Source organism: Helianthus annuus, chromosome 16, assembly GCF_002127325.2.
Source record: "Helianthus annuus cultivar XRQ/B chromosome 16, HanXRQr2.0-SUNRISE, whole genome shotgun sequence".
Lineage (NCBI taxonomy): Eukaryota > Viridiplantae > Streptophyta > Magnoliopsida > Asterales > Asteraceae > Helianthus > Helianthus annuus.
Window position 1 is genome coordinate 158695461 of NC_035448.2, and position 18283 is coordinate 158713743.

The 18283-nt window shown below is 33.1% G+C and overlaps 1 protein-coding gene and 1 long non-coding RNA gene across 3 annotated transcripts; both read left to right on the forward strand.

Annotated features, from left to right (window-relative positions):
• Window positions 1–7401: 7401 nt before the first annotated feature.
• On the forward strand, window positions 7402–10621 carry LOC118488382. 2 transcript variants are annotated; one of them, XR_004884449.1, is made up of 5 exons: window positions 7402–7587; window positions 7853–7887; window positions 8778–8890; window positions 9035–9179; window positions 9271–10621. It is a non-coding gene; the product is annotated as an uncharacterized LOC118488382 (long non-coding RNA). The 2 variants fall into 2 exon arrangements; XR_004884448.1 differs by having other exon boundaries at window positions 9275–10621.
• A 4994-nt stretch (window positions 10622–15615) lies between these two features.
• LOC110916086 (plasmodesmata-located protein 8) lies at window positions 15616–16953 on the forward strand. Its single transcript, XM_022160846.2, has 3 exons — window positions 15616–16352; window positions 16540–16647; window positions 16762–16953. The coding sequence occupies exons 1-2, from the start codon at window positions 15626–15628 to the stop codon at window positions 16644–16646; spliced, it is 834 nt and encodes a 277-aa protein (XP_022016538.1). The 5' UTR covers window positions 15616–15625; the 3' UTR covers window position 16647; window positions 16762–16953.
• Window positions 16954–18283: the final 1330 nt, after the last annotated feature.

Consider the following 18283-nt stretch of genomic DNA (forward strand, 5'->3'; position numbering starts at 1 on the left):
TTTTAGTGGCGAAGCTTGAGATTTCTAACTGGGGGGCGGAAGTCACCGTACCTAAAATTTCTATAAAACTAGGGGGTCGGAAACGTATATACCCAAAAATTTCTATACGAAATACATACTCTCCACTACTGAACGAAAAGTTAAATGTGTTTAATAATATTGACGTTAATTCTTTTACAATCCAAAAGTACGTTTGTGTTTGTTCAATATATGCGTTACATCACGTTAAAAACCGAATGTCACCGACACGACCCAATCAGATTCAATACGCACTTGTACGACCCAAAATGACAATATACATCATAATACTACAATTAATGAAAAAATACGTCATATACATGTACGGTAGGCGGCTGATACACATAAAACTACTCATAGGAGTACTTGTGCTTTCAAATCAAAATGATACGATATAATGGAATACGACATCACACGTAATCGATTTGATTCGGAACTTGCAGTATAGTCCATATATATTAAAAAATGATGTATAATGGAAAAAGCGTAAAATTTAGGCTATTATCGACGCGTTTGTGAATTAAAAACAATTTTAAAAAATTAAAAAAAGACCCTAGGCGCTGCGCTTTGGCCTAAGAGGGGCGCTTTGCCCCAAAATGTAAAAAAAAAAAAAAAAAAAAAAAAAAAACCAAAGCGCCCAGCTTAGGCCAAAGCGGGGCGCTTTGATGTAAAGCAACAGACAAGGTCTGACCGGTTCAGACCTTGTCTGTTGACTTTACACCAAAGCGCCCCTCTTTGGCCATAGCGGGGCGCTTTGGGGTGTGAAAATAATTTTGGCCGTGTGTGATTAGCATGATCCTTAAATAGTTGTGATTAAATTGTTAAACCATTAAATCGGCTAACCCGGCTAAGACACCCAAGCCAGCTTGTCCTCTTTCAGTTTGTTGTTTTTTAAAATCGTAGTTTTTGGTTCGTCCCAAAATTTTGTTAAAACCAATTGAACTGAACTGTAAACACCCATAACTAAAATTAGAGTGCTACTCACTTCATACAGGAACATAATCTAGATGATACAATCTATTAAAGACAGATGTTCTATTCAAAATCATGATAGAGATTTGATGCAAGATTATCTCATAATTTGAGTTTTGAAAGTTTATTTTATGTTTTATCTTTTATTTATTAGTATTTATCTCCAAGATTGTTAGACTCTACTATTAGTATTGTTCTTGATGAACTTTTGTGTTAGTTTTTAAGTTTTGATTATTGTAAAGACACCTTTGAGGTCTATTGAACCATTTATAATACGTGATATCCATACATTAATTATTAAAAGGGATTTTTAAATAAAATATAAGTAAAAGGAGAAAGTATTAAGTGAAATTCATTATTATCGTTTATTAGAGATAAGTTGTTATGATAATATAAGGCACCTATGACTATAGCCAACCATGATTATGACTATGACAATAGCTACTATGACCATACAATACCAATGCTACGAAGACCATCACGACCGAGACAACCACCACTAGTACTACTTTTTTTTTTGAACGGCTAACTGCTTTCCACGTGTAAACCCACCCTTTCGGAGCTATGTCCAAAGGCCGACTACTCGACCACCGCTAAAAAGCGTAGCACATCCCTGATGCGCAGAAACCCCATGGAATAGATAAAACTGCGTCCCCCTCAGACTCGAACCCGGGTAAAACCCCGGGCCAAGCCTTCACCGAAATCGGAACAACCACTGCGCTGCAGTGGAAGACCCAACCACTAGTACTACCAATCAGCTAATTTTTTCATAATGATTATTATTTTTTGTATTATTGTTATTAGTTGAATCACTATTTAAACTACTACAAACATAAGTGGCTCACGTCAGCAGGTAATAGTGAAGCCCTTCAATTGGGCAAAAAGGGCGGCAGGTGTAACAGTGCCAGGACCTGCCTGGCACTCCCCTATTGGCCCAATAAAATTACGATTTTATCCTGATTTAAAATTACGAATTTGCCATCAGTTCAAATTTATGTTTTCGCCCCCGCTTAAAAATAAATTTACGCTTTTGCTCCCAGCTAAATATTTCAATTTTACCCCCGGTTAAAAAATTACGATTTTGCCTCATTTCAATTTATAGTTTTGCCATTAGTTTTTTTCCCTTAAAAAAACGATTTTCCCTCAGTTCAAAATTATGTTTTTACCCCCACTTAAAAAAAATTTACGTTTTTGCTCCTGGCTAAAAATTCCAATTTTGCCATCGGTTCAAATTTACGATTTTGCCCCGTATAAATTTATAGTTTTGCCATTAGTTTTTTTTCTCACAGCCAAGTTACGATTTTACACTCAACTTAACTTTACATTTTCCCCATCGTTTTTGTTTGTTTTCCTGGTGACATTACAATTTTGCCCCCAGCGTAAAATTACAGCGTGCCGGCAACTTCCTGGCACTCCCCCGTTGGTCCATTTAGTTTACAATTTATCCCCGAATTAAATTTATGATTTGGCTCTCAGTTAAAAATTACGTTTTTCCCATCGTTTTAGTTTTTTTACCAAAACTATAAAGGTTTTTTGTTTTAATTGGTTTACTACGGTCTTATCATCGTTTTTGTTTTTTTTTTTTTTCCTAGGAAAATTATAGTAGTCTTTTTTTAATTGGTTGAGAATTATTCGGCCCTCGCCCCGCAACGCAGGCGGCGCATCTACTAGTTATTGCTATAGTTATAACTATTATAACTATTATCATTGGGGTTATTTCTATATTAGTTATATTATTATTATTATCATTGGTATAACTGATGTCTATTAATCTAATATATATAATTTTCTATTAGCACAAGTGAAAAAAACGTATGTTTATCATTGATATAACTGATGTCTATTAACCTAATATATATAATTTTCTATTAGCACAAGTGAAAAAAACGTATGTTTATCATTGATATAACTGATGTCTATTAACCTAATATATATAATTTTCTATTAGCACAAGTGAAAAACGTATGAATGTATGATTATAAGATTTTGTGCAGACTGGGCTTTCAATTTTAAGTTCCATTGTTTATTATTGTAAACGCCCAATAACAATTTCTACAGGCCCATTAACAATGTCATCTCATCTCATGGCTTCAGCAGTTGAACTTAAAGCAATAAATAGTTAAATGTCGATTTAATTTGCCACGTCATTTTATTCTAACTTACAAAATTGTTTTTTTTTTCTCAACTTTGAACATTCTGTATCTACTTTACCTCTAAACTAGATTAGAACCCCGTGTATTACACAAGTTAACTAAATATATTTTTATATAATAAAAAGTTACATCTTTAATTACCTGTGTATAACATGAGTTGAATAAGCACGTGTACTACACGGCTTGAATAAATATAGTGTAATCAGTTAACACACACAGTCGTCAAAATACGTTTTTGGTAAGAACTTTGATATACTATTTACATATTAGAACATTTTACTTTGTTTTTTTTTTTAATTTTTCTATTATTAGGTTATAAACTTGTGTATTACAAAAATTATAACATTTTTATTTTGTTGTTTTTTAATTTATTAACAGGTTAAAAACGTGTGTGTTACATGAGGTCGGATCAATAAAATATTAAATAGTTATTATTATTAAGTGTAAAAAAATAAAAAAACCTCAGGCCCTCAGCCACCGCCATTAGAGACTTTTGAGTATGAAATGTATCTATTCACAATTCAAAGAAACGCAAATTTTGCACCCAAATATACATTCAGTCAATTAAATCCACTTATTTCTTCTTTCCCCATTCATTACCCACTGCTTTGTACCTAAATATTAGTTTTTATTCTTTCCTATTTAATACATGTAATCTCAACCAAGTAATCAAAACTAAAGAGGAAAATAATTACAAAAAATGATATGCACTTTTCAATTTGAATTCACATACAGAACTAACGTGAGGCTATCAACCTGCAAATATGGCTTGTTTGGCATTTAGTCAGCAAAACGCGAGCTGGATCTCTCCTCCGAGTGGATGTTGATAGCTCGAAATGAAAAGGGGCTTGCTCCATGTGAATGGCCCCATAACTTTAAGAGATCCAATTGTGTTTGGACTACATCTCCGGTGAAAACAGAGACAATTTTGCTTGGGTTTCAGGAAGTTTTGCGTTTGCACCACATTTCCATTCCATTTTGTGAGTCAGTTGATGTCGGTCATCAAACGATAGTGGGGCCCTCACATGTTAGGCATGTGAGGGAAATAAACTGAGATAATTAACTTGGTTAGTCATAAAGGATTAAACCAGCAACAAAAATAAAGTTAAAAGATGTTTTTAGCAAGTTTTAAATATTAAGACTGGAACGTGCAAGTTTGAGGAAACATAAAAGACGTTTTGTGCAATTTTACTCGCAAAACAATAAAATAAAGATAAGCATAAAGATTATATTAGAAGATAAATATAAATATAGAGATATAATTATAGATAAACGTCGACTTAAAATATGGGATAAGTTGATAAATTATTTTAAAACTTGTAATTTTTAAGATAAAAATAAACATAGATATATGGCGGGAAAACTAAAAAGTAGATGCCTCTCGTATCGACACGTGTCCATCAATTGGTTTCTTTTATTATATGTATAGATTGTATAGAAAACTAGTAAATTTTCCCAGGTGTTACGGCGAGTTTAAATGTAAAGTAATTTGGATTTGTACCATCAAGTCCCGAATTGTTTATTAACAAAAATTACGTTAATACGTAGATAAACTAAAGAAGTACATAAAAGAAGCACGAAAACTTATTATATTTGACCCAAGTTATTTGCGAAAAAAATTTACGTCGAATACTAACTTGAACTTATACCGACGCGTATATAAAAGTAAATACAAAATTATGTTGCTAAGTTAACTCATCCTCTCTTTCTCGGACGCTCTCTCTCTTTCTATTCTATGCAAATCAACCTCTTCACTTGTGTTTGTTGCTGAAAAAAGGCAGTGGAAGTGCCACACCTCTTCACTAGGTCCAATAACCTAGTGTCAGCACATGCCAAACACTATTCCTAACGTTTGGTTTTTAACAAAACTATTCCTAATGTTTGGTTTTTAACAGAAGGATAATAATGGTATCGCGCGTTGCAGTGGCGCCGAAACGTAAAGTAAGTCGAATTTATATAGTCTAATTAAAACATATTATATTTGACCCGACTTGTTGTAAAACAAAATTTATGTCAAAACGTATATCAACTGAAGACATATATAAAAAACAAAAAATATATATTTCATCTGAGCCTACCTATTTTCAAAGAAACGTAATCAACTTTAATTTATATGTTTGATGGTATGAGACGTTAAACGTTAAATATAATGATATTAATAGTTGCTATGGATTCTCGTGAACAATCTGTTTCGCTCAATGCCACGCCCCGATGTTTCCGTCATCGGTTGGGGTGGGACGAAAATGGAGAGTCACAAAAGGGTTTCAAGGTTGTGTACTCGTACAAACATTCAACAAGAAGAAGTTGATGAATACTATGTTTAAAAACTTTGGATGTTACTGTAGTCTTTTAGTATGCCTTTTGGTTTAAAAACTTTGTCTATGTATGGATGGATTTTATCTTTAATCAATGTATGGGTTATTTAAACATTACAATTCTGTATATGAATGTAGCAGGTTTGGTTGTTTAGTTCAGTTCTACACAATGTTTGCTATTTGAACATTCTGTAATATTTGCAGCCAAAGTCGCTTGTTATATTGTAACCAACGTGCAGCCAATATTGCATTATAATCGCTTGTTATATTGGAGCCAATATTGCATCCAAAGTGCAACAATATTGCAGCCAATATTGCATTAGAGTTGCTTGTTATATTGCAGCCAAAGTGCAACCTATATTGCAGCCAAAGTGCAACAATATTGCATTATAATCGCTTTTATATTGGAGTCAATATTGCAGCCAAGGTGCAGCAATATTGCAGCTAAAGTGCAGCCAATATTGCATTAGATTTGCTTGTTATATCGCAACCAATGTGCAGCCTATATTGCATCCAAAGTGCAACAATATTGCATTATAGTTGCTTGTTATATTGTAGCTAATGTACAAGCAATATTGCAGCCAAAGTGCATCATTATTGAAGCCAATAGTGCATTAAATTTGCTTGTTATATTGCACATGACAGAGATTAACGGAGTTGATAAACAGTGTAAAGGTAAAGGACATGGAGTGTGCTTAATTTAGTCGTAAAGGACATGGAGTGTGTGCATTTTAAAGACAAAGGACAGAGGATGAAATTTAATAGATAACTAAAGGACAATTTGTGTAATTTAGTCTATGTATAATACGAGTTAACGCTACTCACGCGTTGCGGCGGGATGTTGAAAGGCTAAGATAAAATCGATTTTAATTTTTTTTGTCTTCAAATAGAACTGCTGAGTTTTGGCTTCTATTAACTATTTTTTTTTTACGAGTATCAAACTTTTTTGTCTTCTATTTGTCCCTGGCTCATATATTTTTGTCTTCTATTTTTAGTTTATATACTAATTTTTTTATGAGTATCAAATTTTCATGCAATCCTGATACATACCAATTGAACTCATGTTCTTACATATTGATATCATAGTTAACATCAACTTATAACAATAAAAATCCCCAATTTATGTGTTTGACCAAGTAAAACATATTTAACAATAAAAATCCCCAATTTATGTGTTTTCATAGCATATTGAACGATAACGTTTACGAAAGAAACAAAGTACATATTATCAATTCCTATTTCAGTACCCATATTATCAATTTCATAAGAAGAAATTTTGGTTTCGATTTGTCATGATTCAAGAAAAACAAAAATCACTACTCTAAATAAACTTCATAAACATATCGAATAGAAATGTTTACGAAACGTACATATTGTCAATTAGTATTCGGTACCCATATTATCAATGTCATAAGAATAAATCTTGGTTTCGATTTGTCATGAGTCAAGACAAATAAAAATGACTACTCTAAAATATGGAAAAGGATTCAACGGTAAAAATACATATTATCAGTTACTATTCAGTGCCCATTTTACGTTTGTGCTCTTTAATTTTAAATTGAGCCACACATATATACGTTTAGTCACAGACATATGCAAAATGTAAAACCAATTTGATGGGTATTAAAGTGGTATAAGAGCCACGCGATATCAAAGTGTAAAAATCTTACGCAATATCATTATGCATATGCAGATTCAAAAAGAAAATAAAAATAAGAAGAGTATTGGTACATCTATTATCTATTATCTATTATATATAATAAACGAATAAAATTTGGGACACGTGTCACAATATTAGGGCTTCTTGGATGTGGTTTTGGCGGGAAATTGGATGGGAATTAAAATTGAACGTGGATCCCCATTTTAATGTGATCCGACCCGTTTTATGACCCAGATATATAAGTCACCTAAAAAACCTAAATTCCCGTCGCTCATTCTTTTACTTCACTCCTTCACACCGAAACCCTAGCCTCCCTCTTCCTTTGGCTTGAAGCTTCTACCATAAGCTTTCCTGAAATCCTGATCTATCATACGCTTCTTCTTCTTCTACCTGCATCTCATTCTCTCTGAATCGCTTGTGCTTGAATGGCTTAACAAAGGATTCCAAAATCAAGGTTATTCACTTCCAGGTAATCCTCATTCTAAACCCTAGCCTCCCTTTCCTCTTTCTTCTAGATCAATCATCGCAATCTTCACCACTGCATTTGATTCAAACAGAGGTTGGTTTTCTTGATTCCATTACCAGTGAAACCCTAATGGATCCTTCCCGCTGCCTGAATCATCTTCCAATTTTTGTTGTCGTCTCCCAAAACCCGAATATCAGTATTTCTTAATCGGGATATTTTTTTATCATAGTTGGTTTTTACCTAATATATTTTCTTTTTTCACTCTCAGAACCCTAAATCTCAATAGCAACAACTAACCAACAGGTATGTTTCTTCTCAATCTTTGTTGTTGTAACCGGATAATCGATTGGTTATTTGATTGAATGTAGGTTTAGTATCTTCATCGATTGTATCGCCAAATCATTCAATTTTTTGAATGTATGTTGCGTCATTCAATTTATTGAAATCATGCATGGTGTGTGTATTTTTTTTGTGTGTGTTTAGTGTTTATAGAGTTCTAGGGTTATTTGTTACTACCAAACAAGAAACTAATTCTGCTAAAATGGTATAGATTACATTTCAAAATCAAACATTTTTTTTTTTGTTTTTACACACTATCATTTTGTAAACCGATGTTCAGTCATTGTTAATTGGATTGTTTTTCATGATGACAATCATGGAAAGGCTTTGGGGATTGTGATGGTGAGTTTTGCTATCCCATTAGATAACTATTACATGTTATTAGTTTGCATCGAGGCTTTAGGGTTTTGGTGGATTTATAAGTATGAAAGATGAGAGGACCAATAATCAAGATAAGTGGTATCTAATTTTGTCATCTTTTAGTTCGGTAATACAGATACTACTCAATAATACAATTCTACATTTGATCATTGGGTATTTAAAATCAAAAGTTTTGTTTTCAGGGGATGTAAAGAATGAAAAAACATACATTTTTAATATACAGCTTAAGCGGTTGTAACCATTTGAATACAAGTTTGGTGAGTTTCGCCTGTTTGACTTAGCCCACTTTTATAACATGGAAAATAAAATACATCATGTAGACCCAATTGTAAGGAGTGAGCATTTTCATACGAATTGAAATTGCCACTTCTTAAGTTATATGATGGGTATTTGGTTTTCATGGGAAGGAGTGAGCATTTTCAAATATCATTTAGATTTTCTGAAAATTTTATATTTTAGCATGATTTGTGTAGTGGGAGTTATTTTGTTCAGACAAATTGTTCTAAGCTAATGGAGGCACGAGATCTGTATATCACGGATGAAGGCATCTTGTCTCTTAACATCAAACACCGATTCTACATCAAAGGTACAACTTTTCTCAATCTTTTAGTGTTTATCTATTATATCTTAATCCTTTTGTTAATCGGTTAGGCTCATTTTGGTTTTGATTTCTATTTCCGTTTTTATGTTTGATCGTTTTTGGTTTCTTGCTAACGGGGATTTTGAACAGGTTGATTAGTATCTGATTCTTGCTATCATTCTTCTTGTGGTGTTTGTTACACATCTGGAAACTGGGACATTATGCCTTAGCCACTGCCTCCAGCAATGAAGGCTAGGGTTCTGACGAGTTGACCTAGAGCCAGTTCAGTTGACAGGTCTGCATTTTTTTTATTATTAAAAAGTATATGTTGATTTTGTGTTGCCGTTGATTTTAGTTTATTAAAAACCTTACATGAATGATTGAAGATAGGTTAAAGAATAACCGCTATCGCTACCACCTCCATCGTTACAGGAATGAATGAGGCTTAGCCTTTTATGTGGTTTGTCACTGCCTCAGCCAAGGTGCGCCTCAAATCGCCTTTTAAAACCATGAATGCAGGTACGTATATATTTCGAAAACAACATGATTTATTATGTTACATGTCTTTATCGGTGGCTGTCATCTTATATTCTGGTTAGAAACACTAGAACTGTGAATTGAATTATGGAGATTAAAATCGAATCCAAATCAGTTATTCATCACAACACAAGAGTAGTAAATTCGATCCCATTAAAAAACAAGCATGGGGGTCTAGAGGAATATTGTTGAGGTGGAAAAGGAAGTAAGAAGATATGGTGTAATAGTGGGTTGTAATACGGTATGTAGTGTGGGGAAAGGAAATAAAACAATGTTTTGGACAGACTTGTGGATCATTGGCGACCCGCTAAAAGAACGATTTCCGTTAATGTACCACCTTGCCAAAAATAAAAGAGCAAAAGTGGTGGAGTATTATAATAAGTGTTTAGGTGGATTAATGAGGGATTGGGATTGGGTCAGATCACCAGCAATTGTAGAGGAAAGAAAAGAAATGGTACACTAAATTCATTATTATCTATTCAAAGTATAACAGAGGGTGAAGATCTATGGAAGTGGAAAGATAGTAAGGAGATAGGCTATTCAGTACACGAGGTCAGACAAGTACTTTCAAGGCACTTGGATACAACACAATAGCAAACCGACACGAGTGTAGTTGAGTAAAAGAGGTATTCAAACCAGAAATAACATCTGGTCGTGTTGTGGATATTTGCCTAAAACTACGGACCATCTTTTGGTACAATGTACGATGGCAAAGTCCCTTTAGTGGATGATAGGGGTGTGGCTGAAAATACAACAATTGCACTCATTTACAATAGTAAATCAGCTGCTTAAAAGTGTAGACGAGCTGAAGATATCGAAGAAGAAAAAGAAAGCGACTAGATGTATTGTGATGGCCACGCCTTAGAAAATATGGACTTGCAGAAATGAAAAAAGTATTCAGAGGAGTTAACACTACAACTAATAAGATGTTAGAAGAGATAAAGGAGATTACATTTATGTGGATTAAAAACAGAGCAAAGTAGGGGGGAGTCGCTTATGAGAATTGGTGCAAAAATGGATTGGTAGAAATAGAGGGATCATACACTGTTGTATGTTCCTTCTGTAAATTGTAAGTGTATAGCCTTTGGCGTGTGTGATATATGCAGTTTCCCTTTATGTTAAAAAGGTCGGATCCATATTATTGCAAATGTAAAATAATCAAAGTCAACAAAGGTCCAAGTTTGCTTTCTTGCTGTTAAACTTTAAATGTGAATGTCCTTGTAGCTATTGTTTTCCATTTAACTTATTGAGGTTTTAACAAAAACCTACAAGAAAATCTACAAATACGTATCAAGAGTGGCAATTCGTGAAATGGCATGAATAGGATAGAAGGTATCACATATTAGCATAGTATCGACACCGAAGTTTAATTTATATATTTAAACACTTATAACGTTTTTTTTATCTTATTTAATGACATAATTCGATTAATGTAAATTAATTTTTTCTACCCGGGAAGTTCCCGGGTGATAACCTAGTAATTTATAAATGTAACCCCATTTGCGATTTAAGAAGTGAGAAATTGATAAACATGGAAACGGAATATAAGTGTATTGATTTAATAGAAATAAAATTGTTACATATGGTGACGAACGGGATGAATGGATTGACGGAACTGTAATCGTAATTGCAATTCAATCGATTCAAGTAAGAAACTGAATAAAAAAAGTGATAGACATGGAAGTAGAATGGAAACAGAATGCGCCTGAATTAATTGAATAGAGTAAAAAAATTGTTACCTTTAATATCTATTGAAGCGGTGCAGTTTCAAGAAGAAGCACGTCTATTCTATTGGTGATGTGGCAATATAGTTTAAACGGTATTTCTTTATTGTTATGTATAGATATGATGTTTAAATCAAGGGGGTAAGTTGGTAATTGTATTAGTACGAGTTGACGTTAACCCGCGCGTTGCGGCGGGATATGGATTACGAATGACTCTAGTATCCGTGTATGAGAATTATGTGTCAACCAGATGCTTCTTTTCTTGTAAAATAGGATCTTCCTAAATGAATGAGTAGATCGCTATTTATACTATTTTATTCGAAAGATTGTGACGGTTAATAAAGACATGTGCCAAAAAGACACTTCATTTCATAATATCCTTTTAAACCATCATACAGATGTTAAAATAAAACATGAAAGAAGCACTATCATTTTAATTTGAAACAATTGAGACGTTTAGTGCATTAAAACAAAAGAAAGGATGTCGCAATTACAATATATGGTGGGATTCTTATTTGCATCTTACACATTAAATCACACATGTCCATGGCATAAAAGACTTGGGGATTCCTCGATTGCTTTTTTTTCATCTACAAACATCTTAGTTATACATAGAACTTTGCCTATGTGATTATCATTAATCCATCTATTCATTATGAAAGTGTTATATGCAACCAACTGGTTCATTTTAGACAAACCTTACTTTATAGTAATTAAATTATAAATACTTATAGTATATATACTATCTTAAATTCGGTGGTTGGTTTCCTTAACAATCAAAAACCATACAAACCAAGAACATTGTCAGATGCATAATCCACAAACGTGAAACAGGGGTTCATGACTTCTGTTTCATTTTCAATATTGTTTCTGATGTGATGTTCGTAACGCTTCGAGTCTTGCTTATGGTTGTTTTGAACATGATTTATCAAATTGCAATATTATATGGAATTTGAAATATGGAAGAATCATATGACTGAATCAATGTTGTTTTCAACTCACAGGAGACGCGGTTCAACTCCGTGTCACACCGGTTTTTGCTTTTTTTCTTCCTTTTCTACATTTAAGAACTCAAATAACTTAGAATTGAATAAATCAAATAAAATATTCTACATACTACACATCAAATTAAATATGTTGAGCACAGGATTACCCAACGGTTCCAAGATTTCACACGAACAACAAAGTGAATACTCAATCCCCAGTTTTGCAAATAAGTTGTCGTCACAAAAGGAAACAAAACTTATATCAAAGGTCTCTGATTGTTCAGAACCGTTATTAAGACTTAATCGAGGATTACTGATTCAGGCGAGAAATTCCGGCAATAAAAAATACACACGGTGAACCACGAAATCACTGATCAATGATCTTTAATCCCTGTCCCTTACTCTTACACCATTAATCGAATACAAAGTCGTTGTTTAAAATTTGTTAATCACAGATTGTTGATTAATTCTGTTTTTTAACACATCAGAATTCGTTTAACCAAAATACCCCATCATCTATGCACTAAACAACTCCATCAATTTCATCAAACTCTATATTTATCATCACACCACCACTATGTACGCCCACACAGCCACAAACTCCCTTCATCTGCAAAAACACATCTTCTCTTTGCCATTGATTAACAGAAAACACCCAAATGGCTACTATCACTTCTACCATTCTCAAATCCACAATTTGCATCTTTTTTAACGAACTTGAAATTGTATTTGTAATCAATCGCTAAAACCTTATACTCGAAATTTTATTTGTAATCAATCGCTATAAAGCCTTATATCCCTCTATAAAACGATTCGAAATAAAAATAATGATAAGCATCCTCTATATATTCGTATTCAAAATAAAAACAATGATAAACATCCTCTATATATTCGTATTCAAAATAAAAACAATAATAAACATGGTAAGCGCATTTGAAACTGTATTCGTAATCAATCGTTAATGTATGCAGATAAAGTAAAGATACTGATAAACATGGTAATACCGACTGAAGAAGAAATAACGACAATCATGAAAAGACATCCGCTTACATCGATTGTAAAGTACGTTGTTTCAAGAAGAAAAATAACGATGAACAGAATTTAAGATATTACCTTAGTTGTCGATAATAACTTGTAGGTTGGTTTCGATTTGCTAAGGAAAATATTAAAGAAAGGGGTGTGGGGATGTCAAAGAATCTGGCGATTCGGTATCACCGGAAGCGATGATTTGCGAATCTTGGTTATTTGGAATGTAGTTATAAATATTGAAATTAACCAAAGGGTGTGTCGTTTGGGTAAAGTTGAAGCGATGTTTGACAAAGGAACACGGTGTCAATTGCTTCCGTAAATCATCAAGTTGGGACGTGATGTTTAAACACACCCCAAGTTGGTTTTTGTATTAGAAGATAATATAAAATTTAAACCAAGGGGGTAAGTTAGTAATTGTATTAGTATATTAAGACATGATGTTTAAATGAAAGGGTGTGACCCAAGTTGGTAATTATATTAGTATATAATATATATTATTTTAGAGTATTAGCATAATATATATATCATGTTCGAGTTCATGTGTCTAACATAAATTTTGGCGTCATGCAATATTTTCGAATTCATGTCGGGTTTTAGTCATGAACAAAGCCCATTTGGCACCTCTAGTTAACATACTAATAACAAACATTAACTAACAAATAAATCAAATACTACCCTATCCAGTGCACTAATAGCTCTTTAGACTTTAGTCCCTTTGACTTATCTTTCAGCTTTGTACACTCTAGTCCTTTGGCCCTTTGACTGTATACTTCACACACCACCCTTTTCCTTCTCTTTCACAAAAAAAAAAAAAAAAAAAAAAAAAAAAAAAAAAAAGGAATCTCGTGTATTAAAATGAACATAACTTACTAAATTCAAATAATGTAAAAACTTTTTAATATACAAATATCATACAATGGAAAATGTTTCTATTTTAAAAAGAAAATTTCCATTTCTCTTTCTAAATATTCTTTATGGATTACGTAAATAAAGGACGAATCCGATGCTTTGCTTTCATAGGGATTAATATGACATGGGCATAGTAGAACAACTTCATATTCTCTTCTAAAAAGAAATGCATCTTTAATTAATTATATTTTTCAAAAAACAAAAGAATATATGCCCATTTAAAAAAGCAATGGTGATCATAAAAGGACGATGCACGATTGTGTATCTATGAAAAAGTATGTGCTAAATATGATATGTTTGTGAGCTTCAAAATTATCAATTGAATGATTCCTTAATTTTAACAATATGATATAAGCGCGGAATAGAAATCAAAACTATCACAAAAGTAAATGTAATATGAATGATATATTAGCACATCACAAATAAAGGAAATCGGAAGATATAGTTGATCAAATCTTGATCGAAAAGTTGTGCTAATGTATAAAGAGGATTACATTGAACGCACACAGCTACAAAAGTTACCTATAGTAAACACATAACCGGCACTTGTTGAAGATCTAGCAAGCATTTGTAACAAACTTTAATGTTGTAACCTTTGAGCATCATGGTTCAAAAGCATTTGAATACATTTCGGATGTTCATATTCTTCTAGTCATTCCTTCAAACCTGAATTCTTCTCAAGAGTTTTCTTCACAAAGTTACACATTAACATAAGTTAAAATATGGGGTCTAGTTAAGAGTATTAAACAAATATATAAAAGTAAGCTAGTTGTGGTTGGACTCTTGTATTTCTTAGTTAAAAAAAGTGTGTATGTTAAAACATTTTATGACCAATTAAAAGAGTTTACTTTTTAATATTAAACAATAATATACTATTTTAAACTTTATTTCGTGTAATGTATATGCACCAAGGGTTTTTTTAAAGTGAAAATTACGAAAATAGTTGTTGACCATCATGACTTTTAAAAAAAATCACCTTATGTGTCTTTGGAGCGACCTCTCAAGCACCCAATAAAAAATAGACACGTAGCGTTTCAAATGTTGCAGGAGGGCCTAGACGTGTCCCATGCACTTCCAGACGCATCCCATGCTTCTCCAGACGCATCCCATGCCCCTCCAGACGCATCCCATGCCCATCCAGACGCATCCCATGCCCCTCCAGACGTATCTCATGCCTCTCCAAACGCATCTCATGCCTTCCAGACGAATCCCATGATCCAATGCCCATCCAGACGCATAAACGAAGGGATTTCCAAAGACGCATCCTGTGCACTTTCAGACATATCCTGAGCATGATGCGTCACTCCAAGGACGCATAAGGTGACCAAATCTGAAAGTGATGTTGGTCGATAGCAATTTTTGTAATTTTCCCTTTTTGAAAAATGATCTATCCGATGTTAAAAAACAAAAAACCCATATCCGAATATTTGTATTTAATTCAACTAAATATAAAATATAAGCTAATAATTGTTTTTTTATAATATACAAAACATTGATGGTCAGTAAAGCCAAAAGAATCTCCAGGTCTTGATAAGCAATATCAAAAAACAACAAAAATGAACCAAAAAATGTTGAAATTTCACAAACTCTCTTCAAACCTTTTCTTGTTCTTCACTTTCTTCTCTTCATTTGTTGGATCCCATGTCTTAACTTACTTTGGATGCTCTCAAGAAAAATTCCAACCAAACACCCCTTTTGAAACCAACCTCAACTTTCTATTATCCTCATTTGTTTCCTCATCATCCCAAACCTTATACAATAGTTTTGCCATCGGAAACGACACAAACGCCCCTTTAAATTCCGCGGTATATGGATTGTACCAATGTCGGGGCGACTTAATGACACCCGAGTGCACACAATGCGTAAAATACGCAGTTTCTCGAGTCGGGGTAGCGTGTCCTTACTCATATAGTGGTACTTTGCAGTTAGAACAATGTTTAGTGAGGTTTGAGAATTATGATTTTCTAGGTAAGTTGGACACTAGCGTAACGTTCAAGAAGTGTAGCAAAGGTGTTAGTCATGATGTTCAATCGGTTAAGCGTCGCGATGATGTCTTGTTTGAGTTGGGTGAAGCCCCTCAAGGCTTTAGGGTTAGTAGCTCGGGGTTGGTTCAAGGGTTTTCGCAATGTTTAGGCGATTTAAATCCGAATGATTGTAGTAGTTGTCTTGATGAAGCTATCTCCAAGTTGAAAAGCTTATGTGGATCATCAGAGGCTGGAGATGTTTTCTTGGCTCAGTGTTACATGAGATATTGGACTGCTGGTTACTATGATTCACATTCAAGTATAAAAGTTTCCAACTCCTACCACTGTTTTTTTTAGAAAACTTCTAATTAACATGGTCATTTTCTTGTAGTTTGACCTTTTAAATTTTCATTATAAGTACTTGTAAAAAATGCAAAAAATATATGTATTTTTTTAAAACAAACATATATTATTTAGGTTTGATTGGGTGTTATTTCATGTTGTAGAATCATCAGATGATGACGATGTGGGAAAAACAATCGCCATAATTGTTGGTGTTGTGGGAGGCGTTGCAGCTTTTATCGTACTTCTTTCTTTTTGTGGAAAATCATAAGGTATATAATTTCTAATCTTAACAAAAATTAGATAAATTACTTTACATGATCTATCTTAACAAAATTATATTTCTTACACTTTTGTTTGTTTTTAAAATCGATGTTATATTTCAGGTTAACAAAGACAACGCAAAGGTCAACTCAACTAAACTATGTGTTATTAATCGATGTCAAGCAACACATCAATATTTTTAACAAGTGTAACATTTATTACTTACTTGGGTCACCAGGGGTTGTATGAGTTTGGGCACTTTCATACCGTTTCAGTATGCATATGCAATTAGCTAGTTTCAGTCTATCACTCTATTTAACTCGTTTACAATTTGGTTATGGCCCGTTTCCAACTTGTTGACCCGTTGGGAAATAAGTATATGGGTTGTGTTTGGGTACACCACTTTTAGCTAGTCAACATGTCAATCTGACATAAATATTTATGTTTTGCCATTGTAAATATAATTAACAGTCAGTCCTAGTGGCTTCCCTATTTCTCTCCATAGTAATTGAGTATGGTGGTGGTGGCGTTTGTTTGGTCTTCGACAACGGTGGAGGGTGGGAGAGAGGTCGTCAACAACGGTAGAGGGTTGTGTTGGTGACGTTTGTTGTGGCCGACCAACAAAAGTACGTTGTGGTGGATCAATGGGATGCTCACAAGTGGACCAATGAGGTTAAAGTACTATAGACACAATCTTGCAAATGTATGTGTAGTAAATATATGTGTAGTAAATTAGTAATACTTCTTAATTATATCTTGTTTAGAGTACTTTAACCTCATTGGTCCACGTATCAACATCTTATTTCGGATTGTTCAAACCGATCATTAAATTTTTGATATAATGTGATTCAAGCATTTGTTTCATGAGAATTCACAACATTTTTTAAAGCCAAAAACATTAAAGCAATAAAACTAAGGGTGTAGATGATTTGAACCATTTGTAAGCTACTTAAGATCAGTTAATTATTTAAATTAGGACGAGCCTAATCAAGCTAGAGCTTCAATATACCAAGCTCGGTTATTCCTATGAGACTAACACTATATATAAATGGGTTATTGGATTTTAATAATCCTAAGTTTCACCAGTTGGCCGATAATAATTCCAACTTTAAAAATTCCCTTCAATAATCCCAACTTGTAAAAGTTTGGCAGCCATTGATCTTTTTCAAACATATAAGAATTTGTTCTCCTCAATAGATTCAATTACACCTAGAGACTCCTTAGTTGATTTAAGTGCACATATGTTAGAAAAAGGATCAATGGTGGCCATACTTTTACAAGTTGAGATTATTGAAGGGAATTTTTAAAGTTGAAATTATTATCGGCCAACTGATGAAACTTAGGATTATTAAAATCCAATAACCCATATATAAATATAATACTTGTATCTAATGTGATAAACATATATATTATCTAATATGATAAACATATATTACTTGTTAAAGATAATCATATATAATTTTCAGAAAAACCAAAGAATATATATTATGTTACATGTGTGAGCGTGCATATAAAATTACACACACATCTATACTATATAATCTATACTATATAATAAAAGAAACCATTTTATGGACACTTGTCATCATATTAGGCCATGTTTTATAGATAAGTATTATTTTAGTTTAATCTTTTTTAATTTAT

Coding starts and splice junctions, on each gene's coding strand:
- LOC110916086 (XM_022160846.2), top strand. CDS start 15,626: ATGAACCAAAAAATGTTGAAATTTCACAAACTCTCTTCAAACCTTTTC. Junction 16,353..16,539: donor TTACTATGATTCACATTCAA/GTATAAAAGTTT, acceptor TTCATGTTGTAG/AATCATCAGATGATGACGAT.